Raw genomic sequence first — 27,657 nt, 5'->3', positions numbered from 1 at the left:
TTGTTTCCATGCTTTGGTATAAACCAGGCCAGCTGGGCCAGGGAATTTTAATCCCAACCTTCCAATCTCAGGGTGGACACTCTCCTTTTTGAATAGCCGTATGAATTAAATGATCAATAATTTTAGTTCAATAAAAAGAAAGCTTTCAATTCGATTAACCTTTATTTAAACCTTGCGATCACGTTGAGGGAGTGAGACATTATACTTTACGATGCTGCCAAGTTTTGAAGAAACAAAAACGTCTGCCTAAAAAAATGAAATTGCAGAAGCATAATCTGTTCTACTGTAGTCATTTGGCTCGCACAGGCAGAATGTCAACTTCAGAGGAAAGGAAAGTGGAGACGGGGCGATTACATGGGAAGGGAAAGGGTGCAGCAGTACACTTCCTGTGTCTGTTTCCTTCCTCTCATCTTTAACTACTTCAACCCTATAGCGGCACCATTCTGGGCCCAATGTTCGCCTGCATAGTGCATACCTGCGCACACAGACACACACACACACACACACACACACACACACACACACACACACACACACACACACACACACACACACACACACACACACACACACACACACAGGCCTCAGGACCTGGAGCAACAGTGAGACAGAAGGGGTTGATTTAGTACTGATCCATTCAGTAGCTGTTGGCCACGTCAGGAATTCTGCTCAGCACAATTTGTACATTTTTTCTTTCTTCACCATCAGTCTGATTGTTCAGCTTGAAAAAACACCAGCATAACAGAGCAAAATCCTGCCCTGTGGCTGAGAAAAGAGCCGGTCACCTGCTGTAGGCTTTACTGGGTCTAATACACAACTGGACTTTGGATTAGAGGGGTGGAATAGGGATATCCTTAATTTGTGTGCAAAAAAACAATAATGAATCGCCTGATCGTCATCATTATTACCATTTTGTTGGTCTAGAAACTTGCTTGCCGAAACATTGGTTTAATAACGTTTCTAGCATCGTGACTACGAGCTGTTGTTCATGCTCTTTTAACCACTTTCCTATTTTTGACATGGGGGCAAAAACCCTGGTATATATTCCAATGTTCATCTTCAATGGCAAAAACCCAATCAAATCTTTAATCACAATTATTTGTATGATAATCTCCACTAGAATGTCATGGTACAGTCCCATATAACATGCAATATCGATAGCCTAAGACACTTGGGCCCTAAGTGCCGTGTTCATTGAAGTTCAGTGGAGAAGTGGCGCCATCGAGCTTGGTTCCTCAAGCTCGATACTTAGTGAAGTAGACCTGAGTTGGCTCTGTTCTTGGTCTGCTCTTGTTTCCTTTTACACCACATCTCCTCAACAGAAATGGCAGATCTATAAGCTCACATCACGTCGGAACGAGACACTGTGAGCTCATAGTTTTGCTATTTCTTCCAAATATATACACTAAAAACAAATGTTTTCCCAAAATGGTTCCCAGATTGGGGAACCAATTTAAAATAATTAAAACTGACCACAGGTGGAGTCAGAGTCTCCCACCGTGCTTAATCAATGAGTTACACAATTGAGATCATGATTCAGAAATTGTCTCAGATGTAAAGACTTGTCTATACAGGAATTTAGATGCTATGCAGCCAAGCTGTGATGCTTTGCTATGTCTGCTAGTTCAAGCACATATGGCTGTTGGGTGGGTGGGATTTTCTTATGCTGCACATTATCCATAAATCCATAAATTGTGTCACAACTCACAATAGAATAATCTTTGGACATGGACTGAAAGCATTCATGGCTGCACAGCTTCACTCCACTCTAAGCCCACTCTGCTTCTGACTGACCGGGGACAAGTTACGGAAAGATGCTGCTGAAATTTCTCGGACGCTGTGCTGTAAACACTGTAAAAGCGCTATCTACAGTATTGTATCGTTATTGTGATTCATGCTGACTGAATCGTTATGATGATTCACGATGTGTAGTAAAGTGTTGCAGGTTGCGTCTTGTCATTGAAGGCGTGTTGTGTTTTGTTTGGCAGCAGGAGGAGGATGACCCGGATCGGGGGCAGCCCTGCATGCGCTGTGGGGAGCAGTGTCCTGGATTCAGAATGCACGGCTGGAGGTATGTGATGTCATCACCACTAAACCATACAATACTGCTAATCACAGGTGCGTAGAGTAGCCAAAAACTGTACTCAAGTAAGCATTTTCTTTGTTTTACTTTAATCCATTAAAACTGGCAAAGTGTATGTGCCATTTTAGATTTGAGCTATATATATAGCAACATATATTTTTTCAGAAAACTCTTTCGAATTTAGATGGCATTTCGTTGCTGTCCTCTTATCTCCATATTCTAATGTTCTGTGTATCTTTTCCTAAATTAACGCCCCACGATCATACTACATACAGTGTCACACAAATGCATCAAAAGCAGTAGATCTACATGCTCGAAACTTGGTGTGAAGTGTCATGTTTTGAGCTTGTAGATCTGCTACTTTTAATGCTTTTGAGATGGAATCCTGAAAAGTAACAGTTTAGGACATAGATATAACGTATAAGCACAAGCGATTTAGGATTTTGCATGTCGCCTCCAGTACAAATGAAACCAAATAGAGTTCGGGTCCATTTTGTACACTCTATGAGTTAATTAGCACTGATAGTTTGACTGTGTAATATTGGTTGTTTTTATCTTTTCATTGTTATGTCAACATCAGTGGTGTTGTAGTAGTGTACTGTATGGAGACATACAGTACATGTGTGGAGTTTAAAGGACAGTGCATTGGTGCATTAGAAATCAGATTAACTGTGTACTGACTGCGCTCATGTTGAACATATACTATATACAATTTTACAAATGACACAAAACAAACAATCAGTGCGCTGCACGCACATGGTATTAACGCTGAGCAACTGTGTGTGTGTTAATAGGAACAAGGTCACAGCATGACATTAAACCCTGATAACAGCACTGCCGTTTTGTTTTACTTGTCTTTATGTGGGCAGTGAAAACAGGAGCACTATAGAGCAGACGGATTATCATTATCCATGCTGGGATTTATAGTATGGCCCGGTCTAAATGACGGTGTGCAGTGATGCACATGCACATTGCACGCACGCACACACACACACACACACACACACACACACACACACACACACACACACACACACACACACATGGATGAACAGAGTCCTCAAAGTCCTGTACAGGGCCTCCTTGAGGGGCTTCCGGGGGTCTCCAGCTAAATGTGTTTTTCAGCTATTCAAAAATAGTAAGCTAATACAAGCTTATGAGTCAATTCTTGACAAATCTTCTGAAAATTTTGGGTCTTTGACATGATAATGTTTAAGAACCGCTGTCCTATACCATGCTGAATGAAGGATGACATAGCGTAGGGCGTAGGCCTTTTGAGGTGACAGACATGCAGGTTATTTCCTGACATTGCACAAATATTGATTTTGTATTTGTATTACATTCACTTCCCCAAGGACCCCCAACACGGTACGTACATGTTAGGCAGCTGACCCCCATTTGAAAAGATGTGTTCCAGGGACCTCCATAAGAGTGAAGGGTGAAACCTGACAATTAATTCTTGCTTATTTTTAGACGGTGAAATTTCATGGAAATTAAACTGTTCCTCATTTTGCTGGAGACCCACTGGAACCCCCTCAAGGACCCTTGGTGCTCCCCAGACCACACTTTGAGAACCACTGTCTTAGCAGTCAGCTGGAACACACTCTTATGGACACAAGGGGAATTCCACTGTTCTCTAGAGAGGTGTGAGTCTCCAGTGTGCCGTTGTGTGTATAGAGCGTCGCAGTCCCTCCCCCTTTCAGAACAACGAGTGGCCCAGGAAATGAATCTCAATGCGTTTTTCCCATAGGCTTTTCATAACGTATTTATTTAAAGACCTTTTAAGCGTCGTACAGAGCCAACTCTTGCCGTGACAAATCATGACAACAAACACAATTTTTCGGGCCAAACAAAGAATTAGAAAGTAGAAAAAAACGTCAGGTTTTAACACTTTTTTGTTGTTTTTCTTCTTTGTAATTATTTAAAAGGACGCTTAAAAGGTCTTTAAATAAATACGTTTTGAAATGTCTATCGGAAAAATGCATTGAGATTCATTTCCTGGGCCACTCGTTGTTCTGAAAGGGGGAGGGACTGCGACGCTCTATTGGGTTTCAGAATTTATGGGTTATCTTGTACCAGCCCCTGCCCTCTGTGCTGTTATAGTACGTCGTCCGCCCGTTTTGCTGAAATACCTCTTCAGCAGTGGTGAATGAAGTTTTGCCACTGTGTATATCTTCACACACGTGAACTTTGTCCTCTGCATTTTACCCATCCCAGGAGCAGTGAGCTACTATTGGTGGTAGTGCTTGGTGAGCAGTTAGGCTGTTAAAGTGTCTTATATTAGCTTGACACTCGGACACATTGCTCAGGCCTGGAATGGAACCTGGGACTTTTGCCTTCCCAAGCGCACTTTCTAACCATTCAGCTATGGCCGCTCCATACCACAATGTATAAATTTACTCTGATACAAGTAAAAGGCCTGTGTTCATTGTTCAAAGGCCTGCTCTTCAGTAGATTCCATTCTGAAGAGCTTTAATCAGCCTTAACTTTCTCCCCTCTCTCTCTTTCGGACCCAGCTGGGTCTCTTGGTCATGTAATCCGCTCCTTTGTTGTAATAAGATTAGCCTTTATAGCAGTAATAGGCCACGCCCCTCTGTCACTTTCCCCGCCTCCCTCCGCTGGTTATTTCCATTTCATTATGTGTTTTCTGCCCTTGCGTAGATTAAGGCCACAATGTAGATTATTTTGTATTTGTAGAGGCACTGTAGGATTGCAGCTGCACATTTGATGATTGATGAAGCAATCATGAGCAAACATTCATTGAAGTGGATGTGCGAATATTTTCTTTGCAAAGACCAGTAACATTTGATGATAATATCAGTAATTATTCTTTAATCATTTATTTCGTTTTTAATTCCAGCCGAAGACAATAATATTAACACACAGTGTGACGTGAGAGTGCCGACTAGCCGACATTTACTCCCTCCTATCCAACGTTAGAGTCCGGAGCACTGCAGTGTTGCTAGTGTCGCTGAGCCGCTGTCGCGCCACAGTGTGTCTACGTAGGTGGTCTGCCTCTTTCCATTCCTAGTTGTGCCCTGGGTTGGCTCCCACAGTGTCAGTTCGCTTGCCAGTCGCCACCAGTTCTGGGTGCCTGACACAGTGCCCTACCAGCCTCATTCTCTCCCTGACCTCGTCTGTGAACAGTGGGAGAACTCTGTAGAGTGATATTTCACGTGCTATTTGTACTAGCATTCTTAGATGACATCCAGGTTCTTTTCCTGCTTTGATGTGGGACGGACGTCCATGTCTTCCCGGGAACTGATTCTATTCTACTGTAGCCATGAGCAGGGCGCCTCTGAGGTCATCTACCATGTAAAGGCATTCCAGGCACTATCACCAGTGATCCATTAGTCCATGCCCAGAGTAAGGAATGAAGTGATTACTCCTACACTGTAGTCTTGTCCCACACACCAAAGCTGAACATTGTTTAAGTTAAAGGTGGCGTTTTTATCAGGCGCCTTGCTTCGGGCTGAGAATTCTGTGTACACTACTTAAACCAATATATATATGATGGATGTGGTTGAATGATGGAGAGAATCAAACAACAGGCATTCTTTGATCCAACCAAAGGACCCTAATCCTGTCTTTGGTCAAGATTTAGTATGATACTAAAGCTTGGAGGTTCGGTTTGGTTGTAATATAAACCATGTGAGTCACATTTTACCTCACACACACACATGCTGTCCTACTGAGCCACATTCCAGAGTATGAGTGCACAGTAAAATCCTCTGGAGACGAGAGTGTACAAATGGATGAGGATCGGGCCCGTTTGGTTCTATCTGAAGGTCACTTCTTGAGCAGCTAAGATAGGTGTGATATGGTTGCATGACTTAGCATTCTAGATGTATGCGAGCCAGGTCACTGTTCCACAGCCCAGAGTCCAGTACAAATACCAGATGGCTGACGTCACGGTTTGGCCGAGATTGTACTTGTTTCAAGTGTTCCAAGTCCTGACATATATCCACAAATGACAAAAATGTCCTGGTTTTCAACATTCAGCACCAAATTGTCCTGGCTTTCATCACAGTTAATATATGAAGACGTGTTTGAAGATATTGTTTTGTTCTCCTCTGTTGAAAGGTGCAGTCAGTAGGTGTACGTACTGCTAATAGATAAAAAAAAAAATATATATATTTATATGGTAACCATCAGATCACACACCTCCGCTGCTGGAGAAAAGAAGATCAGCTGTTGTGGTTCACTGATAAGGAAGTGATCCGTCTTTAGTCTGCTGCCTATCAGACAGAGTTGGAGCTTTAGGAGGGAGACAGATGGTTCTCCCACCGCCCGGCCCAGAAAGAATTGAGTTACTTGTGACCCCAGGGTCCTCGGCAGCCGCACTTCAAAAGTGTGCCGATATCAGCGTCCCTATTAGTGCGGTGTCCCTGCAGTGATCACTCAGGAACTAATTAGTTTCTGGTCCATCTGTTTCACAGAGCCAGATCCATTCAACAGAGAGGAGTATCATCTGAAGTCAGAGTTCATCACACGTTTCACCAAGAGGATTATCTTATTACTCTTAGACCAATGTGAATGGCTGCGTACATACTGAGGTCTCTCTGCCCAAAATGAACATACTCAGTAAACACTGTACTAACCATTAATTACAAATAAATTAACACTGTGGGATTCTACTGTGAAAGGACCATACCGGCATCGATACTGTAGTGTACATAATATCATTGCCTATTCAGTATTCACACAGCTTTGGCCATATATCGTACATATTATACATAAACCGAAACTCAATCAACTCACTGTATTACATATTTTAATGTATATATGTATAACGTTGTTATGAATGTTGATATGAATCAGGTCACATGATAGGGCCCTGTATGAATTGTGGCTGTCTTCTATAAGAACTGCTATACTAGTCCTCAAGTGACCTCATTTTCTCCAACTGTGTGCACTGTTCAGCATTAAAACCAATGGTGCACTGGTGGAAGAAGTACTCGTAGTTTTGTAACTGTACTGTACAGAAAATGGTACTTGAGTAAAAGTACAAAAGTATTGGCGTCGAAATAATCACAGTAGCAAATTAAATTAAAAGTGCTCAATTGTACTCAACAAGTATGGTATTTGAGTAAAGGTACCAGCTACTTGGTTACTGTCCATTACTGACTAAAAGTTTTGGCTGGCAGGGAAGGGGCCGGTGTCTCTCAGCATCCTCCAGATGCCTGCTTTATGATGAGGATTATCTACAGACAGTATAGTCCCTGTGTTTATACCCAAACATATCAACACCAGCCTGCCTGCACTGACTGGCTGCTGAGTTCAGACTAGGCATCATGTGGATTAGTGGTCCGATGAAAAAGAAAAAAGAAACAGCATCCACTGTGTTACCATGGTGATAATTGCTGATAGTTTGTGTTAGTCCCCGTCACTATCGTTAATGAATCCAGATATAAGATCTGCAGCACAATACCTAAAATGTCCAGGCTTCAACCCAGACTGCACCTGGCAAAGTACAAACTCACAACGTGTTGTGAGCTTGTGTGTATTATTGATATTTTTGTAAATCTTCTGGATAATCTTTGAATTTTGGGGGGATTTTAAGACAGCAATGTGTTGATATTAAAAATACATTTTACTTTGTAATTTGTCATTTGAAAAGCCACGTGCTTTTGCATACTCAAGTATTATATTTATAGTATTATATCTATAATTTCACTCAAGCACTTTGTCCAACAGTGCAGTGACATCATCTGGTCTGCATCAGACTGCATGTGAGAGACTTATCACCTCTGGGTCATCCAGGGCCTCAGCCGCGACACGCCGCTGGGGTCAGATTGTGGACAGTGATTCTGCGCTGAGCTGACTTAGTGTGTTTACTATTGTTTACATTTGTTCAGAGCCTACATGACCATTTAAGGAGCCTCAGCTGTGAGAGCCACCAGAAGAGCAGGGCACACGTCCGCTCACACACATTTGTAGCAAATTATGCCCCCCTCCGCCTCCCGACAGGAGAGGAGCAGTACTCGCACGTCGACACGTGCACAGAGATACTTGCAAACGTGGATTCTCACGTGCACAAAATAGCAGATCTACAATCTCACAATGCGTCACGGCACAAAGCATTGTGAGCCTGTAGATCGACAATTTTTGCCATTATGATTATTGGTTAAAATGGCCAATGTTAATGTCATTCATCCTAATGTTCATGTCCTCACAAGTATAGGTGTGTGTGTGTGTGTGTGTGTGTGTGTGTGTGTGTGTGTGTGTGTGTGTGTGTGTGTGTGTGTGTGTGTGTGTGTGTGTGTGTGTGTGTGTGTGTGTGTGTGTGTGTGTGTGTGTGTGTGTGTGTGTGTGTGTGTGTGTGTGTGTGTGTGTGTGTGTGTGTGTGTGTGTGTGTGTGTGTGTGTGTGTGTGTGTTGGTTTAGGGGGAGGGTTGTCGCTGCCACAGAGCGGTTTATGTGTCCTCTGAACTTGAGCCAGAAGTCCCAGCTGGCAGGCTGTTACATCACATGACCCCAAAGACGTACACACATTCCCAATGATGTGACATTGATCACACCATTTATCATTTCAAGGACCCCCAGTTTGATAATGATGCATTAGCGCAGGGCAGGCCACTGACCCACATTTCATACCATCTTTCTTTGGGACCCCAATCTACAATGTAAAATCTTCATTGTTAATTTGTTAATCCGTCAGAGTTAAAGTGTCCATTATATTCCTAACCGATCAATCCCTTGGCTGGGGACCCCCTGGAACCAACTCAAGGATCCCTCGGGGTCCCCGAATCCCACATCGAGGACCACTTCTGTACGCGAAGCCTCTCTGTGACCCCGTCAGCTTCACACACCCCCTCCCAGGTTGGCGAGGACAATTTTCTCAGAGCTCAGAGGAAGATTATAATGTTCCCCTCGCCTTGTTTTAACTGAACGGATGACGAGGGCTTAAGTTAACGTCTGTGACCTCATTTCCTGCTGGCCGGGTGTCACAGAGCGATGGCAGTAGTGGCACTCATGGTTGTTTAAATCGGCTGGAAACGGACCTGGAATCTGCAATCCACGGCGACATCCATGAAGGTCATCAGATAACATAAATAGCGGCTTTTATACCAAAAATTGCAGATCTACAAGCTCACAAAATGTTGCATTATAACACGTTGTGAGCTTGTTGATTCTCTATTTTTGGTACAAGACACCAGGTGTGAAACTGATTATAAATCACAATGTAGGCTGGAACAAGCTTTTTGTGATGTTTTTCTGTTTTTGTGTGTGTGTGTGTGTGTGTGTGTGTGTGTGTGTGCATGCACGCGTGCGTTGTTTATTCTCTCTGAAAGACACCTGGTTGTTGTGTGTTCGTCATTTGTGGCTTCGGAGAGTCAAGTTGAGTCAAACTCCAGAATGTCTTTTGGCTGACATCATGTCTCTGATGCACGGTCATTATGTGTGTGTGTGTGTGTGTGTGTGTGTGTGTGTGTGTGTGTGTGTGTGTGTGTGTGTGTGTGTGTGTGTGTGTGTGTGTGTGTGTGTGTGTGTGTGTGTGTGTGTGTGTGTGTGTGTGTGTGTGTGTGTGTGTGTGTGTGTGTGTGTGTGTGTGTGTGTGTGTGTGTGTGTGTGTGTGTGTGTGTGTGTGTGTGTGTGTGTGTGTGTGTGTGTGTGTGTGTTACTTGTGTTTACTCAACGAGCTGGTTTACTTTAACTGCCATGGTGTTTTGTTAAAGTAAGTCCTCTCAGGGTTGAACTTTACGGATGAGCGAACCGTATTTATAATCTTGTCGTATATGTACTGTTCCTGCTTTGTTAGAAAGTAAACAGTGGAGAGAGTTAGGAGTTGAGAGAAAGAGAAGGATTGGAAAGCAGATGTTTATGGTTTCATACCCATTTGATGTGTGTGTGTGAGCGCTTGGTTGTCGCCCGCTGATTCAGCCAGCTGTCATATTTTTGAACCACAAGGCCAATTTGTTTATAGTCAGATAAGGAGTGAAGAGTATTTACCACCATTTTGTACTATGACCTTATTTTACCAAAATGTTATGGTCTAGAATAGATTAACCACCTTAATCCTAGTGTGCCTATTTTGGGTATTGTCATTATAGGCTCAAATCAGACAAAAATGTAAAAAGAACCACTGCTCATCTGCTGAAAAAACTTAAGTGAGGTGCTGGAGTCACAAAGGGATAATGAGAAAAATAAAGGGAAGCTCTGCACACTCGGATCTGTGCACAATCAAAGTATTTATTTTGCAAGCTTTCGGTCTACTGACCTTCTTCAGGCATTATAGGCTCAAATTAAATTAAAGGGGGTGTCAGTGATTCCAGTCAAAAACCCTTAGGTTTCGTTTTTGCCTTGGGACACAAGCTTTCATCCAATCAGGATAGAGAACAAAAACGAAACCTACGGTTTTTTGACCCCCAGGGGTTAACTGGGGACAGGGAGGAACTCCTTATATGGTCAGCACACTCTATAGTAGAGAGGATTATCACAACAAAACAAAAAAATAAGTGATATTTGAATTAAGTGAAATCACTGACTCTACCTTTAAACTAAAAGAAATGTAAAATTTAAAAACATAGTAGATCTACAAGGTCTACAACGTGTTAAGACACGGCTCATTGTGAGCTTGCAGATAGGATATTTTTGACATTGGCCATAAGTGGTTAATCACATACATTAATCAAATAATCTGGAAAAGAACTGACAGATGAATTGATATGAAATTCATTATGAATACTTCCCATGTTGCATCTGCGACGCCTACATCCCTCCTGTTGTATGAACCTCAACTCTGTGTTGACATGTCTTGACAGGAAGATCTGCGTTCACTGTAAGTGCGTGCGCGAGGAGCATGCGGTGCGGGTGGTGCCCGGCCAGCTGGAGAGGATGATGACCAAGCTGGTTTCTGACTTCCAGAGACACTCCATCTCTGACGACGACTCGGGCTGCGCCTCCGAGGAGTACGCCTGGGTCCCGCCGGGCCTCAAACCCGAACAGGTCACAACAACCATGCATGCAGCACACACGCGTACACGCACGCACGCACGCACACACACACACACACACACACACACACACACACACACACACACACACACACACACACACAGTCTAACACACATGCACTGTCACAGTAGCCTGGCATGACCAGACTAATATCACATAGTCTGGAACTTCGGTGTGGAAAATGAATTTTTAAGGGGAGGTCACAAACACATTCCAACGTCACAGCAAAAAAGTCTCACTTTGAATAATAGGCTCTGATTGGTCATCCATGGATGGATGGATGGATAGATGGATTTTATTTTGTCATTGAACACTGTTACACACATGTACAACGAAATTAATCTGTTGGCATCACTCCAATGCAGTACAAAAGCAATGATAATGTGTTAGTAGTAGCACCCAGTAAGTTACCAATAATAAAAAGCAGTAAGAAAAAATATATAAAGTATATGTACAGTCAGTGAAGTGACACAACTCTGGGGGCAGTGAAATATAATTCAAACGAGTGCCAGACCAATCTCACCAGGGATTATTTTTTCTGTGTCAGATTTGTCTTCTTTCCATGCTACTGTCACAGTGGTGGAAAAAGTACTCCCATTTTTGTTACTTAAGTAAAATCATTGTGAGCTTGTAGATCGGCTATTTTCAAATTGGCAAAATGTTTTGTAATAATAATCAAAATCTACAAAGTAACTAGTAACTCAAAGGTTTTCAAATAATTGTAGTGGAGTAAAAGTACAATATTTACCTTTGAGATGTAGTGGAGATGTAAGTAAAAGTACCTCAAAATTGTACATAAGTACAGTACTTGAGTAAATGAAATGTTACTTTACACCACTGCACGCACACAGATTTATGCTACATTTACGCACGCACAACGCAAATGTTCAGAACGCATGGACATGTCTACACTTATATACTGATTGTTCAACACTGTCTTGTTTGTGACATTTATGGGAGAAGAAAGCAGTTAATGCTAACTTGATTTATAGTATTTTTTTTATTATTGGCTTCTAAAATGTGCCATTATGTATAGAGCCCAAATGATGCCAGATTTCTTTGTCCGATCCCAATTTTGGAGAGTCCTAGAGACCACTGATTACAGATGTTTTGACCGATATTATCTAGAAACAAAGTGAAAAACTTGAAATCAATCAGAAAGACGTAGAAGCTCCATTGAAAAGGAAAAAAGAATAATAGCAGATCTACAAGCTCACACTGTGAAGCAATGCGATACATTGTGAGCTTGCAGGGACACATTGGCTGCCAATACCGATGTCATCAAAAAGGTATTAGGCGTAAACATCTGATATATCAACCGAACCTGTATACGGTATAGGTCGGGCTCGGTATCTCTTTGTGAAGGTGCTTGTGTCTTCTTTCAGGTTTATCAGTACTTCAGTTGTATTCCAGAGGACAGGGTTCCATACGTCAACAGTCCAGGAGAGAGGAACCGCATCAAACAGCTGCTGCACCAGCTACCAGCCCATGACAGCGAGGTAACAGCACTGCTCTGGACAGGCACCTCTTACGTATCATTCACACTGGCAGCAGTATTCCACACTTCTGCACTCTGAGAAATCCGCGAGGTGCAATGCAGTGTCTACAGCGAGGATAGATGTAATATGTATATGCAGCAGCATTGACCACTGGGTCGTACGTCAGGGTTGCAGCCATATTGGCAGGCGCAACTTGCCATAACTCCATTGCAAGAACTCTATGCGTGAGCTGTATAGAAGTACCTGTCTGAGACTAAAACTTTTTATAACCATAATTGTTACTATTTGTGCACAGCAAGATAAGGTGTTTTGGTATAAAATCCCACATTTTCAATTTAACCAAATACTCTATATCATAAAATAATGGGCGATGAGCAACCACCGCTTATCCACAGCAGCAGGAGGTGGATCCAGCAAAAAGCGTGGCAAAGTATAGACAAGTTCAACTTCTGCAATGCGGCGAGACACAGTGGCAAGCCAACCAGGTTAGACAGAAGTGTGCTGCTGTGGTCAGAAATAGATGCCGGGTGCATCTGGCTTTGTTGAGCGTCTAGTATATGAACACAATTGGCACATGTTTGGGGGAGGGAAGCCTGGCAGCTGGTGGTGATATTTGTCACTGCACATAATTCTATGGGCTGGGACGGCACCTGTCAGCAGGGAGTGTTGTGCTGGAGGAATAGCACGGGGGCTCCAATTGGCATAATGACTTGACAGCACCTTGATAATGAACTAGTAAGAGTGCAACAGTTAATCGAACACTAAAAGTGTGGTTTAATCAGACTAATGGATTAATGGGTTAATCCATTTAGGCGATTACAGATAATGTATTAGAATGTTTTTGCGTCAGTTAGTTGTACATTTTTTCAAATATTTGATCAATTGAAAAGGTAATCAATAGAATCACCAAGAAAACAATTGTATCACATCTGTGTTGTGTGTGTGTGTGTGTGTGTGTGTGTGTGTGTGTGTGTGTGTGTGTGTGTGTGTGTGTGTGTGTGTGTGTGTGTGTGTGTGTGTGTTCCAGCCACAGTACTGTAACTCCCTTGACGAGGAGGAGAAGAAGGAGCTGCGTGTGTTCAGCCAGCAGAGGAAGAGAGAGAATCTGGGCAGAGGGACTGTCAGGCTGTTTCCTGTCACCATGACAGGAGCCATCTGCCAGCAGGTATCAACACATGACCCCTGACACCTACTCTTGTGATCCAGACTGTTGCCTCCTGCAATTTTCAAATCTCCCGTCATACAAGTGGTGAAAACTATACGGGAATCCCCCGCACATTTTTCTGTAAATGTAGTTGTCCGAAGCATATATATTTGCTGCATAGCAGAATATAAGATAAGATTTATTTTAAAATATTTTTTATTACATATTTTCGTGAATAGAAATGGCAAACAGATGACAGGGTCCTTTCTCAGCTTTTGGGAGGTGTAGTTCCACTCTATAGCATTCGGAGATTGTGGAATAGATTTTTTGTAGATTATTGACCAAAAAAGGCACATGGCACAGATTTATAAAAAATAATGCTAAAAGGATATCCCAAATAAGCCCAGGGCTTTCCATTAAGGTCCTGTGTATTCAATTCATTGAGACATTTAAAGTCAAACAATATAATAATATATAGTAATATATATCCAGCAAAACGTTGTAATAAGTTTGAGTAGTCTGGATACACGAGACTCAGACTACCATGACCCCTGACAAAAGGGGTCACATCCACATGAAATGATTCTCATAGCTGACTCTCATCCTATGTCATGTTGTCAGCTATTTTCACCAAAAGTTCACTCCCAGAATAGGGACGTCCATGTGTTCTCAAATGGACCCACGTCGTGTACACAAGTATCCAGCATACTGTAGCAGATATTAACGTGTCCCTAGAAGAATCATGTCTAAAACCATTTTTACACTCGACTGTGTGGTATAGACAGACTCAACTCCACTGTACTCCAATGTAGCTGGTTGTCCAAAACTATGTGTAAGAAAGTGCTAAACAATGCTAAAGTTAAAGCTAATACTCTAGGAAGCTAATACTCTATTTCTCAGGTTAAAATGCAGTCGTTCAATATTTGATGGTTTGATGGTTATTTACGATGGTTAGTTTAAACTTTAACAGTTAATGGCAATTTGGCATCAACATATACTTAAAAGTACCAAAAGTAGAAGTACCATTGTGAAATGTCCCATTTTCACACAAAAAGGGTTTTATTTTATTTCTCTAAATCTTCCATTAGCGAGTACAGTGGAGCCAAGTTGATGCAATGGAAAATACTACAGAGAATACTAGATAAAAACCCAGCAAGAAGAGGAATTCCTTTTTACGAGATAGAAGCCAGATATGATACAAGTAGGTGCAGGTATCGCTCAGGGGCTCCCAAGGAACACAGGGAGTCGGGAACTACTGTAGATCTTTTTATTATTATGGAGCATTATGAGTGAAACTTTTGATTGATTTATTTATTATTATTTATTCTCGAAAGAGCAATTGAGGTTCTCCCTCATTTTCAATGCTGACGAGATTACATACATTATATAAAACAATTTAACTACTGAGCAAAACAGGGTCATTATATCTTCCAGCTTTAGTAAGCAGGGTGTGACATGTCTTCTATGTTTTCCAGTGTGGCAGGCAGATATGTGGTGGGGACATTGCGGTGTTCGCCAGTCGGGCGGGGCACGGCAGCTGCTGGCACCCGCAGTGTTTCCAGTGTGCCACATGCAGCGAGCTGCTGGTGGACCTCATCTACTTCTACCAGAGTGGACAGATCTACTGCGGCCGTCACCACGCCGAGAGACTGAAGCCTCGCTGCCAGGCCTGTGACGAGGTGAGGAGCTCCCAGACTGTCCAACAGAGTCACATCAAAGTCCGGTTACACAGAGGCCCCTTTTCCACCGGGGTTGAACCGGTTCGGTTCTTTCTTCCCGCCAAATATTGAACCAGTTCAGAGTGTTTCCACTGAAAATGAGTTGGTTCCGAACCATAAACGTTCGTTCCCAGCTTTGTAATTGCACGCAGCGATTTGTGAACCTAGACGATATAAGTGGGTGTTTCAGTAGGTTGGAACTTGTCAGTGGGTTGGAACTTGGGAGGACGCAGACACAACAGATATTCGATGCGATCAACCATCTTTGAACAAAAATACGTTTACATGAATTGCCAACGCAAACATGAAACGATCCAAACGTATACGGATGCATCACGAGCCCTCGGGGCGTCTGCGGGCATGACGGATCCTTCTCCTTTTCAACATTTTCTGTTTAGGTATAATAGCACCACCAAATTAACCGGGGTTCAATCTGGTGGAAATTTAGCCAGTTCGCGACCGGTTCGCAAAAAGCACCAAGGTTCGGAACGGCACTGGTTCTGAACCGAAGCTCTTTTGGTGGAAAAGGGGCCAAAGACATTTTTAGCAAAAGTCATATGCCGTTAAATATTGATTTATTTGCTCGGGACGTGGGCACGTCTTTGATTATAAGATAGTATAAGATTTTTTAATACATTGTGGCTGATCAGTTCTTTGTTCTGTTGCCACTGCCACAGTCATTTCCCTCTAGTCTCTACCTGTTATATGTAACTTTGTAACCTTGCAGTCCAATACGGCATTTTGCTGTGGACCTCCGACCTTTTACTCACACACAGCCTTCCAGCATGTGTGTGTGTCTGTGTGTGTGCGTGTGTGCGCGCGTGTGTGTGTGCATATGATGGATGCGTATTTATGTCTGTTTGTGTGTGCGTGAACCCTTGAAACCTTCCCGCTGTATGTGTGTGAGAGTGTGTGTGCACTGTGCAGTGACATCCCTTGTGTGTTGGTTGCAGATCATTCTTGCAGACGAGTGCACGGAGGCAGAGGGCAGACACTGGCACATGAAGCACTTCTGTTGCTTCGAGTGCGAGGCAGCGCTGGGCGGTCAGCGCTACATCATGAGAGAGAGTCGACCGTACTGCTGCTCTTGCTACGAGTCGCTCTACGCCGAATACTGCGACACCTGTGGGGAACACATAAGTAAGACATCAAATTGTCTAATCAACTAACCACTTAGAAGCCCCGAGTCCCTATTCAGAGGCCAACGTTAGGGGAGAATAGCAGCTCTACAAGCATGCAGCGCTATTCATTATATAAGTAGCCTGGCATGTCTGGTTTCTAGGCTAGGGTTTAAGAAACTTTAAGTGATTCAACTTTAAAATGCAATCTGTAACTTTTTTGTATGTTTTCTCCCTCTCTCAATGGGGGGAGGTAATTGCAACAATGTCCAAACTACAATAAATATTTGCATCTAGCATCTAGTGTCCAATATGTCTGCTTGTTGTCAAACAGTGTCCCTAGTGTCCTACCTGGCATCAGGGTCTGAATGGAAAAGTAGGGAGAGCACCTCCAACCACTCCAGATGTACCAGTTATAACGTATTAATATACAGATTATACACGTTTTTCAACTTGTGCAGTGAATGAACACGCGTGTTTTTATTGTTAAGGCATTGACCAGGGTCAGATGACGTACGAGGGCCAACACTGGCACGCCGCTGAGTCATGTTTCTGCTGCGCTCGTTGTCGACTGCCCCTGCTGGGGAGACCCTTCCTGCCTCGCGGGGGTCTCATCTTCTGCTCCAGGGCCTGTTCTCTGGGGGAGGACCCCGATAACTCGGACTCCTGTGACTCCGCCCTCCAGAGCCGACCGCCTCAACACAGACGCTGTGAGACAGCAGAGAAGTCCCAGCAGGCACAGCGCTGTTCACCACAGCAGCCACTGGAGGGCACCAACCTCACATTACATTCTGCCAAAGACTGCGTTCAGACTATGGAGAGTAGAGGTAAATACTTGTGGTTCTCGGGTGCAGTGGTGGACAGTAAAAAAAGTACACTATATTAATGTTAATTTATTTATTTTTACTTTCACTCCATTACATTTCAAAGACAAATATTATGCTTTTGACTCATACATTACTAGCAACGGACCTCTAGGACCCACACGTACAAAATATATATTTATAAATGAATGATGAAAGCCCATTTAAAAGATAGTGACAAGCTGCAAGTTCAACGCATCATGATTCGTTGTGAGCTTTTAGATCAGCTATTTTCACAAATTCTGAAGACTTGAGCCTTTCTGAAAGTTTTTTAAATTTTAAATACAGCATTTTGAATACTTGAGTATTAAAAAGAAGTATTTGAGTACTTTAACTCAAGTACGAAGTTGAGCAACATTTACTTGTAGTTGAGTACTCTGTCACTGAGTTTGAGTAGGATTTGGACATTTAGATGAATAAACATGTATTCTACTCAATTATGCATGTCAAAACATGCTCATGATGTACAGCATGGTTTCAATTCAACATTGCATTTCATCTCCCAGGCGTCCTCTGCTCCACTCAAGTTCAAAATGGCAGCTCTTCGCTCAGCGTACAAAATGGCCTCCCTTCTTCGCTCAGCGTACAGAATGGCCTGCCTTCGCTCAGCGTACAGAATGACCTCCCTTCTTCGCTCAGCGTACAAAATGGCGTCCCTTCGCTCAGCGTTCATCCGTACCCCAGAGGCTCGTACGAGCCCCTTCCCCACATTCACCGCGGGAACGGCCTGGGGCCGTCGTGGCCCGGTGACAGCTCGGTGCCAGGGGACAGCGGTGTCCCGCCTCCGGTCAGCAGTCTGGAGTACATGGCAGACCCTCTGAGCGGCCTGAACTCCAGAGGGACCTCCACGGCCCGCGATTGTTGGAACTGGGTGGAGAGGAGCAGTCAGGTCATGCAAGGTACGAAATAATACTCGTTAATGGAACTAATCAATTTAATCAATTATGAAATAATACTCTATGATCGTTCATTTAATAATTGATTAATTTAATAATCTATCCCTATTATAGGCAAAACTTTTCAAAGAATTACAAAAATTTGAAACATGGCTGATGTACAAGCTCACAATGTATTTGTTCACTATTGATGAAGTATAAAATAACACGTTGATAATGGATCCGTTGATATTAATAAATTATGATTTGATTCATCAAAAAATGTATAGATAGAATAATAGCTAGGAAAATATTTAGTAGTTGCACCCTTTGTTTGTTTACATTGAGGCTAACTACATATTATGTTCCTTCTACTACTGTTACCTTTTATGTATCTTTTATTTCAGTTAACTAAGTTGATTTCTCTCTCTGTCTGTCTGTCTGCCTCTCTCTCTCTGTCTCTCCAGTGTTTCCCCCCCAGAAGATCTCCGTGTCTCCGGTCATCCGTCCCATCCCGTCCGACTCCCCTCCCCTCCCCCCTGCCATCCCGCCCAACCTGCCCCCTCCTCTGCCTTGCAAGATCCGTGACTTGATCCCCAGAGATTCCCCTCCCGCACCCGAGCCTCCTCCTCCTCCTCTGCCAGAACCGCAGAGCCCCTCGCCCCCACTGGTCCGCAGCGGCACGGCCAGGGTCAGTTTCAGAGAGCCAATCAGCTGTAGCTACTCTGTCGAGGAGGATGAGGAAGAGGGGGAGGAAGAGGAGGAGGAGGAAGAGCGTGAGGACAGGGAGGAAGATGGTGCTGATGAGGATGAGACGGAGGAAGGTTTTGGACGCAGGTTGCATCTTCAGAAAGGCATTCCACCTCAGATGGATCTACTGGGTAAGCGTTTTTTAATTTAGAATGTTATCTGATTTATATTTAAAGTTATACTGTGTAACATTTTAAATTAAACAGGTTTTTTTTTTTATATAATCCTTCACTGGTATATTTTTCAGAATAACAATACAAGTGACTGCCTCTGATACTTAAGCCAAAATGATGCAAGCATCAGAAATGTGTGCCGGAAACATATTCATTTATGTATTCTAAAGTTAATTCTGACCAATCTGAAAATGATGTTGTTGCGTTCCAAAATATCCTCTGTGCTAGGACCCTGCAGCATTCATTTTGTAGTGGTATTCTATGCCCGTGTTTTTGTTTCAAACTGAATTCTCTGCATCACAGTTCCAACAGACAACAGAGCAAAAAGACTACTAAAATGGAAGTTACACAGACGGACATTAAACTTGTGATTCTTGTGTGTTAAAGTCTGTTTGTCTTTGATCTTCTATTAAAATCAATTTTATGTTTAAAAAAAACAACAGACGGATCATGTTACCACCAGCGTAACTTGAGGAGAGCATGGAGTCACTGTCGAATGGCGTCGTTGGACTCCCCTCTCCAACTGGGAACCGAGAGGCGCTTCCGACACTCACGCCCCGACCGCCCTGACCGATCTGACCGCCCTGAACGCCCCCGACTGGATACCCTGGGCTGGAGGGGGGACAGAGACAAAGACAGGGACAGAGTTAGAGACAGGGACTCTCTCACCCTGCAGCCGACCCGCCACAAACACGACGAGTGCTGCTCCACCTGCTCCTCCTCGTCGGACTCTGAGGAGGAAGGCTTCTTCCTGGGTCAGCCCATCCCACTGCCCCCGCAGCTGAGACGACAGGACCCCCAGGACTCGCCGGACCGCAAGGAGACAGAGAGAGAAGAAGATGGAGAGACGGAGGCTGAGAGAGACTGGGGTTTGAGAGGCAGCATCAGGAGACGGCGGAGGGCCCACAGCCTCGGGGCCAAGGACAAAGATAAAAACTGTGCCATTTCTTAACGCAGCTGCTTACCGCAGAGGAACAAACAGGACACCTGACAGAGAGATAATGTAGAACAATTCAGAAGAGAATGGACTATAACCACTTAAACCCTAGCGTCCTTATTCTGCTGCAAAATGCATAAGGGGCCCCTACCATAGAGCCCAGGGGGACTCCTGTCAACTAAGTATATAGGGTTTAAGTGGTTAAACGCTCCTTTCTTCTTTATTCGTTCTTTCTGTTGTCAAAAACCACAGATAGAATCATTAAAATGGCTCAACAGTATCTTGAGAGTGTTATCGTAAACCTAATGTATACTTCATCGCACAATGGTGGCACTTGCTTAAAAGAACAGTTCTACAAGATAACAACATGTTGCGACGTGACAAATTTTAGGCAATATAGTATAAATTAAGCAATAGATTATTTTGAATTTCCTTGACCTGAATAGAATTCTCTGTGAACCCCAGCAGCACTACGACTACTAAACAAAGGACAGTAAAAGAAGGGATTTCAGTACAGATGTTTTTTAGTTTTTTGTTCTTTTGTGTACTTTTGTGTTTACACTGCTGATGTGATGGTTGTTGTTGTTTTCTTTTCTTTTCTTTTGGGAGGGGGGGGGGGGGGTTGCACTTACAGTATACATAATGAAAAAACTTTTAAATGTAGCCTAGAACTCCTGGTTCAAAAGGGGGACTGCGTCTCACAATCCTCAGGGTTAAGTTAACTCTGAATGTGTACAACTACAAATGTAACCAAAAGGACCCTTAAGGAGTGGGGCCATCCACCCCAAGCATGATAACAATTATCCTATAATGATAATTATGGTATAGCATCCACACACTCATCATCACAGTTGTGGTGTGGTCCCTGCCATCCACTTCTGTTAGAAGAATACATAGTTAAACAATATACTTATGGCTATATCATGCTTGGTGTGGATGGCACAAATATATTTTAACACTTTTATTGTGTACATTCTGTATGTCATTGTTTTTATGTCACTGTTGAGCCCAACATTTTGCAGATGGCTCATAAAGGAGAGTTATGGATAGATAGATAGACAGACAGACAGACCGAGAGACAGATAGATTTATCCATAACGCTCCTGCAATAATTCTGTTTAAACAGGTGCTGTTGTGAACACACAACCACATATTTACTGTTCCTACTGTTTTTACACGCTGTCACACAGACATACTAGAACAAGAAATATGTGTGATGGCATTAGTAGAACCCAAACTGATTTCAGAACACTGCATGGTGAACGTACGTCCCAGAACCTTAACTTAAACTGTACTATGTAAAAAGAAATGTGAATATTCTGACCAAGCTGTATGGTAGAGTATGTTAATACAATATTACCAATTTGGTATCCCCGCTCTTCAATTGAGACATTTATATCCTGTGTTTGGTTTGACACGATTGGCTGACAAGTAGTACTGCCTGAAGGTCTAAATTATATTTCTCCCCAGAGAAAGCAGACGGGCTGGGCTCTATTAGCTCAGTGGTAAAGTTTCAGCAGTGTAGGGGACCTGGGTTTACATCTGGGGTAGAAAATGAAATTTACAGAGTGCTGCTTTAACTATATCTACGCTACTGCCTAAACACATTTGAACCTTGTACGGTAACTCACAACCCATAATGCAAAGCCTAAACAACCCTTTTCACAAAGCATAAGCTCTCTGTAACATAAAGCCTAATGACATGTATTCCCTTGTGGGAATCGAACCTAGAATCACCACTGCACCACAAGGGGGTGCATGCGTTTGTTAGACATACTAACAGGCATTAGTCCGACAACACCATCGCTCCCGACACGAGTGGCCGGTTATAACTAAAACCAACCTGTGGCAGGTTAAAACTAACCCATGGCTCCTGACGTGTGGCAGGTTATTATAACTAACCCGTGGCAGGTTAAAACTAACCTGTGGCGTCCTGTAAACTGAAACATATGCAAGCAATCATGATAAGAACTGCATTCACAATGTAGGCTATCATACAGCATTAATGCACACTACAGCATTCCTAATGAACAGTATAGCAGTGATTCTCATCTGTCTTTATTTCAAGGACTTCCAGTTTGATATAGGCCTACATCACCTCACGGACAGTGTTTATTTAACTCTGAGAGTGTGCAAATGGATCCAAATGGAGCCTTTTGTATACTCTTAGTTACAGAACCATACAGGTAAATTTGCTAGTGATCCCCGGAGCCAGTACATTGAGAACCAGTACAGCGCCACGGTGGCTGAGAGCAGTGTTTTTTTCCATTAATGCAATTCTCCCAAGAAATGCACCCCCCCCCACATTCATCCAACTATCAGTTTGTTTTTTCTATCTTTGGCAAGTTTTTATTATTGTGCAATTCAGCATTTTAGTGATGCTTTTCTATGATCGTAAATAAAATAGAAGAGAGCCAAACATGATGATTACAGTACAACAAAACATGGTAGTTTTATACTGTGTGAGTCACCTGAGGTTATTATTAGTCTAAACTCTAAATAAATCATATTTCTTTAGCTCAGTTGATATTTTTTATATTCTTGGGTGTTAGTTACAATTCCTTATGTTGGGTATAAGACATTATCAAAGTGCATTTCCAGATCGAGCTTATGATTACAGTTTGGTTTCTGTAAGTTGATTTTATGGGAACATTAAATTTATTTGCATTTAACAACTTTTTGTTTTCTTGGATTACTTCCACAATATACAAACATTTCATCATAGTAGGGCCATGAACAGCAATATAATGCTGGCAATGTTTAAATGTGCGAATTTGGCTGTGATCTGTATTAATTATCTGGCATTATCTATATCATGTTTAGTAAAAATCCACTATTCATATTTTTTTATTAACTCTGAAATGTATCATTGTTTGGAAGTTGGAACCACTTTGGTTACATAATGTTACATTTGTCCAGTCAGAGTTAAACCTGTTAAAACTGTTACACACCAGCATGCTCTGAACTTTCAAAACAACAGCGGTACAGGAGGGGAAAAAATGACACTGGGTCACATGACAAAATAAGTCTGGCTGCCTACTTCCTTGTGGGAGAGAGTGGAGGAGGAGCACTTGGACTTGTCAAACAGGTTTGCCCAGAACAACATTAGTTTCCACACGCGTTCACACTCAGCAGCAGAATTCTACAGCTCTGCCGTGTGGCTCGCTGGGTTGGAAGGAAGCAGAGGCCCAAGTTCAACACAGAGAGAGTCAAGGTGAGTTTTGTGTGGTAGAATAGTGAGCATGAATTGTATCTTAACTGGTCAAAATCAAATAAGTCCAAACATCTTCAAACAAACAAACGACAAACACAGAACTGTGCTTGTCAGGACACGATCATCCACGCCTTTAAGGTGTGCATGCGGGTAGTACTTTCAGAGGTTTCAGTTGTTTAACTAACTGGTTGGTGTTATTCTCTCTGTCGCTATTGCTTTTATCGTCCTGTACTAAACTATTATGTTTACTTATTCTTCTCCAAAGCAGAACGTGCAACGAACTTGACTCAGAATCACTAAATTAGAGCTATTGCTAACTGTTTTGCATTCCTTTGTGGTTGTTGGAGGTTATACATTGGTCCTAGACTCCTACCTTTACAGTGCACCATAAAATGTGCTTAATACTTTAGCCTCTGTTCTGACTTATCAGTTATTGCTGGCTGACAAACAGAGGTTAGTGAGCACAGAGCTCAGCTGGAAGTAATTGTAGTTGATACTAAACGTGGTGTATCCTGCAGGTAAGATTCTCCAGACAGGCGGCGGTGTGCTCAGCATGAGTTTGGCCTGGCTGACTAAAACTGGAATGACAAATATGTTGAGAATGTACAGATTAACCAAGCGGTATCTTTTCAACTGGCACTCTCTCTGTCTGCAGTTTCCTTCTGGGTTTAATATAGAACTGATTCATCATCCTCATCTTTTAATGTTTTTTTTTGTACTAGGTGAATATTGTCAGAACTCAGAATCCTTCTATTGCCTGTACCTGTATGTGGAGCATACCGAAACTGGTTCTGTTTAAAGGACATCGCCCATTTTCAACCTATCTTCATATACTTAGGCCTTAATGCTCATATCATATTATAATGCATTTTTGTCTACTCGCTCTGTGTCTCAGAGGACGGCTGTAGACAGTTCAGACAAGATTACAATTATTCTAATTAGAACAAACAATGGTTTCTATTATAGCTGACCTTCCAGGAATAGAGAGCCTGCAGTTTCTATTTGCTTTGATTTCCCATCGATGATTGCACTAGTAGGTGGGTTTCTTTCTGAACTGTCAACAGCCCTCTGAGGCTCATACTATATTTGAATGAACAATTGTAAGAAGCTGGGTTGAAGTTGTCGTTGAAGACAAGAAGAAACATGTAGGATGATGACAGTTTGCAAGACAACAGCTATGTGTAAGCACATGTCAATGTTATTGTTGTGAGCCAATGGCTAACCATGGCTAAACAAAGAGGTTTTCACTGGTCCAGAGGGGCTACTAGAGGAAGTCCACTGCAAACTAGGCAACTGGGAGCTTTATTTAAAGATGAGGAGGTATTGTTTCCCTGTGTGTGTGTGTGTGTGTGTGTGTGTGTGTGTGTGTGTGTGTGTGTGTGTGTGTGTGTGTCTGAGTTCGTCTCCAAACAAAAGATTGTCGACATCTGCTGCGAGACACATACAAAGGCCCCATGGGTGACTGAAAATGAAGTCTCACTTTTATTGTGTGTTTGTCTAGAGAAAGATTGATGGTTGGGCGTGACACTCCTGCATGGCAACCAATGAACACATTAGGAATAGGATGTATATCATTAAAGGCTGGTGATTGGGCTGCGTTTCCAGAGTGAAATGGGAGGGTTTATGACGGTTGATTTAGTTTGAGTCTCAGTTGTTAATGTTGAGTTTCCTTTCTGAATTGTCTGATGAAGAGACGCTCACTTTTGTCTGAGGAGGTAAACGTTTCTGCTGACTGCTCTTTTTCCCTACTTTGTTTTTCCTCTACACCCTCGCCAGTTGCCAGATTGATGTTTTAATGTCTACATTGTCAGTGTTGTTGTACGTGTTACCGTTTGTTTAAAGCAGCTTCTCTCCTTTTTCTTTCTCACAGGAAGTGCAAATGTCAGAGCACTTGGGTTCATGTGAGCGCCGGGACGCTAATATCTCCTCAAGGAATGACACACAGCTGTTTATGAGGGAACTATGAAGTGACGCTATTTCACATCTGCAGCACAAAGTAAGGACTGTCATTCCAGAGTACTGGCTGAAGACAAAGCTTTAGAAACAAAATTAACAAGGACAAATCCACCGTGCTAGTTCCCACCAGTCACCACCAGAGATGCCTGTGGAGAGCGTCCAGCCTCTACTGGGGCGACCGCTGAGGACTGCTGCCCTTGCTACACCCCCACGCCTGCGTCCCAAGGGTCCGGTAGGGCCCGAATTCTACCGCCAGAGCCCGGCGGCAGCGGAGAGACCAAAGCAAAGTGCAGTGGAAAGGCTGGCGGCAGACAAGGCGAAATATGTCAAGAGTCCAGTTGCGCTCTCCAAGCAGCAGCCAATCAGACCTCCGGTGATGCGCAAGCCACCAGCCACGGCTACCGCTGCTATGCGACCCACCAGAAAGACACCGACCCAGCAGAACACGCAGCAAGGGAATGTCCCTTTTAACCTGGCGCACCTCAGTAACCTGATCAACGGTGTGAACGACGCTCAGCTCTCCACTTCTACAGTAACCTCAGAGGACACGGTAACCTCTAACTGCACCACCTCCACCACTACTAGAAGTTTCACCAGCTCTGATCTTGATGATCATGGGCAAGGAGAGGAGAGGTCATGTCCTCCTCCCGGTCCAGACTGGTCCACTCCAGCTAAGGTGAGGTTGAAAGCCTCTGGTCCGGCCAAGGCAGAGAGTCCTGGTCCTGTGTCATCTCCGGCTGCGGTGACTGTGCGCAGAGTGGACGTTATGCCTCAGGTGCGACCAGTGCGGACGCCTCCTTGCAGACCTCCGCGGTACATCCGACAGCCACTTCAGCCCATGCCGTTGCTGTCACAGTCTCAACTCCGCCCGGCTACTTCAAACCAACATCTCTTCTACCCCAGAAAGTTGCCTGGTCCTTCTCCCTTGAAACCTGTTTCTGCTCCGCCCAAACTGGACCACCCTGCCTCCACCCCGGTCGACGCCTCCGCCCCCGCCCTGGCCCCACCCCCCCCTCCTCTGCCGGTCCTACCCCCCGCCTCCCCAGCCATCACCCGTTTGTCCTCCTCTAGCTCCAGGAAGCGTCCCTCTCTCACCCGGTCCAAATCAGACATGAGCGAGCGGTACTCCCGGGCCGGGACGGAGCTAGAGCGCTTCTTCAGCCTATGCGGTCTGGACCCGTCTGAGCTGCAGGACTTGACCAAGGCCAGTTCCGACATTGTGTCTCTGGCACGTTTCCGGAGCGCCAGCGCCCCGGGTTCAGAGTGCGGCGGCTCCGATGGGGCGGAGGGTGGTGACGATGGCGGAGAGGATGACGGTGACGTCAGAGAGCGTCTTCCCTACGGCATATCTGTCATCGAGAGAAACGCAAGAGTCATCAAATGGCTTTATGGAGTCCGACAGGCCAAGGACACAAAGGTCACCAACATGTAGTCTAAATAATGACGAGCTACCTGTCGAAACACTAATGATACTGACTGATTTGTTTGGCACACAGGCCGTTGCGGGCGTTAAAACTTATTTTATACTCCATCGCAGAACAGTGTCGCATGCCAACAAGAACTGATCTAAAGTTTCATCGTTGGATTGTATTGTTTCTTGTCAGCAAGCAACACCGTCCTGCGATGCAGTTTAAATTATGTTTAAGAATGATGGTCACACTGTACAATTGAGTTGTATGGTTGAACACACGCATGGTAATCCAGGGTTATTTATTGCCATTTGGTCCTCTGAAATAGTAGGGGGGACATGTAAAAATAATAATAATGTTTATACTTGATCGATGTCATTCTGAGGAAGACTTTAAATATTTGCAGTTCATTTTGTTCCATGTTATGTAGTCAAAAGGTTTTTGTTGACTCCGCTGCTGTTATAATGTCATGGTCAGAAAAATCACTTTATGCCTTTAAATGAGTGACATTAAAGATTTAATGGCACAAGAATCATTAATCATTGTCATCTTCTGTTGTGAATGTGGATTTCTTTGGAGACTTGCCTGTACGTCCATGGTTTCAGCATCTGATAAAAACTGAGTTTACAGCTTATTCATGGAAATGTCAGTTTCCATCCACTAGAGGTCAGGACAGTGCATACAGTATACTATCTGGTTTAAACAGTAACTTCCATATCTGCAACTGTAGAACAACTTAACATTCCAAAGTATTTATAATTTGTGTTCATCAGTCTGTGTCTGTGACACTGAGTGAGTTATTTATTAACAGCTATATAGTCTGTCTCTTACCCTAATTAACAAAGTGGAATAGTTCAAATGTAGTCATATGTACTGTCTAGATACAATCTATATTGAAGTATACAATAAACGGATTCAACAATTAAGTATTATGAGGTATATGTTTTGTGTTATATAAAAT

General features: G+C 43.3%; 2 protein-coding genes across 3 annotated transcripts in view; both read left to right on the top strand.

The window, feature by feature from the left end:
- Positions 1–22,786, top strand: part of prickle3 (prickle homolog 3) — a 34,457-nt gene extending 11,671 nt beyond the window's left edge. The window contains exons 2-11 of one of the 2 annotated variants that reach the window (XM_080763901.1): positions 1,989–2,071; positions 10,848–11,031; positions 12,426–12,539; positions 13,567–13,704; positions 15,159–15,362; positions 16,355–16,541; positions 17,011–17,346; positions 17,889–18,281; positions 18,725–19,138; positions 19,624–22,786. In XM_080763901.1, the coding sequence (XP_080620027.1) occupies positions 1,989–2,071; positions 10,848–11,031; positions 12,426–12,539; positions 13,567–13,704; positions 15,159–15,362; positions 16,355–16,541; positions 17,011–17,346; positions 17,889–18,281; positions 18,725–19,138; positions 19,624–20,132 (2,562 nt within the window). In that variant the 3' untranslated portion in view covers positions 20,133–22,786. Of the gene's footprint in view, positions 1–1,988; positions 2,119–10,847; positions 11,032–12,425; positions 12,540–13,566; positions 13,705–15,158; positions 15,363–16,354; positions 16,542–17,010; positions 17,347–17,888; positions 18,282–18,724; positions 19,139–19,623 lie in introns of both variants that reach the window. The other variant, XM_080763902.1, reaches the window with a different exon arrangement.
- A 426-nt stretch (positions 22,787–23,212) lies between these two features.
- On the top strand, positions 23,213–27,561 carry LOC308315772 (protein FAM110A-like). The gene is made up of 2 exons (XM_080763905.1): positions 23,213–23,331; positions 25,202–27,561. Exon 2 carries the CDS (start codon positions 25,430–25,432, stop codon positions 26,717–26,719), a length of 1,290 nt encoding a protein of 429 aa, XP_080620031.1. The 5' UTR covers positions 23,213–23,331; positions 25,202–25,429; the 3' UTR covers positions 26,720–27,561.
- Positions 27,562–27,657: the final 96 nt, after the last annotated feature.

Source organism: Protomyctophum bolini (genome assembly GCF_963924005.1).
Source record: "Protomyctophum bolini genome assembly, chromosome: 5".
Classification (NCBI taxonomy): Eukaryota; Metazoa; Chordata; class Actinopteri; order Myctophiformes; family Myctophidae; genus Protomyctophum; species Protomyctophum bolini.
The sequence above is the reverse complement of the archived record's forward strand: the minus strand, read 5'-3'. Positions and strand labels throughout refer to the sequence as shown.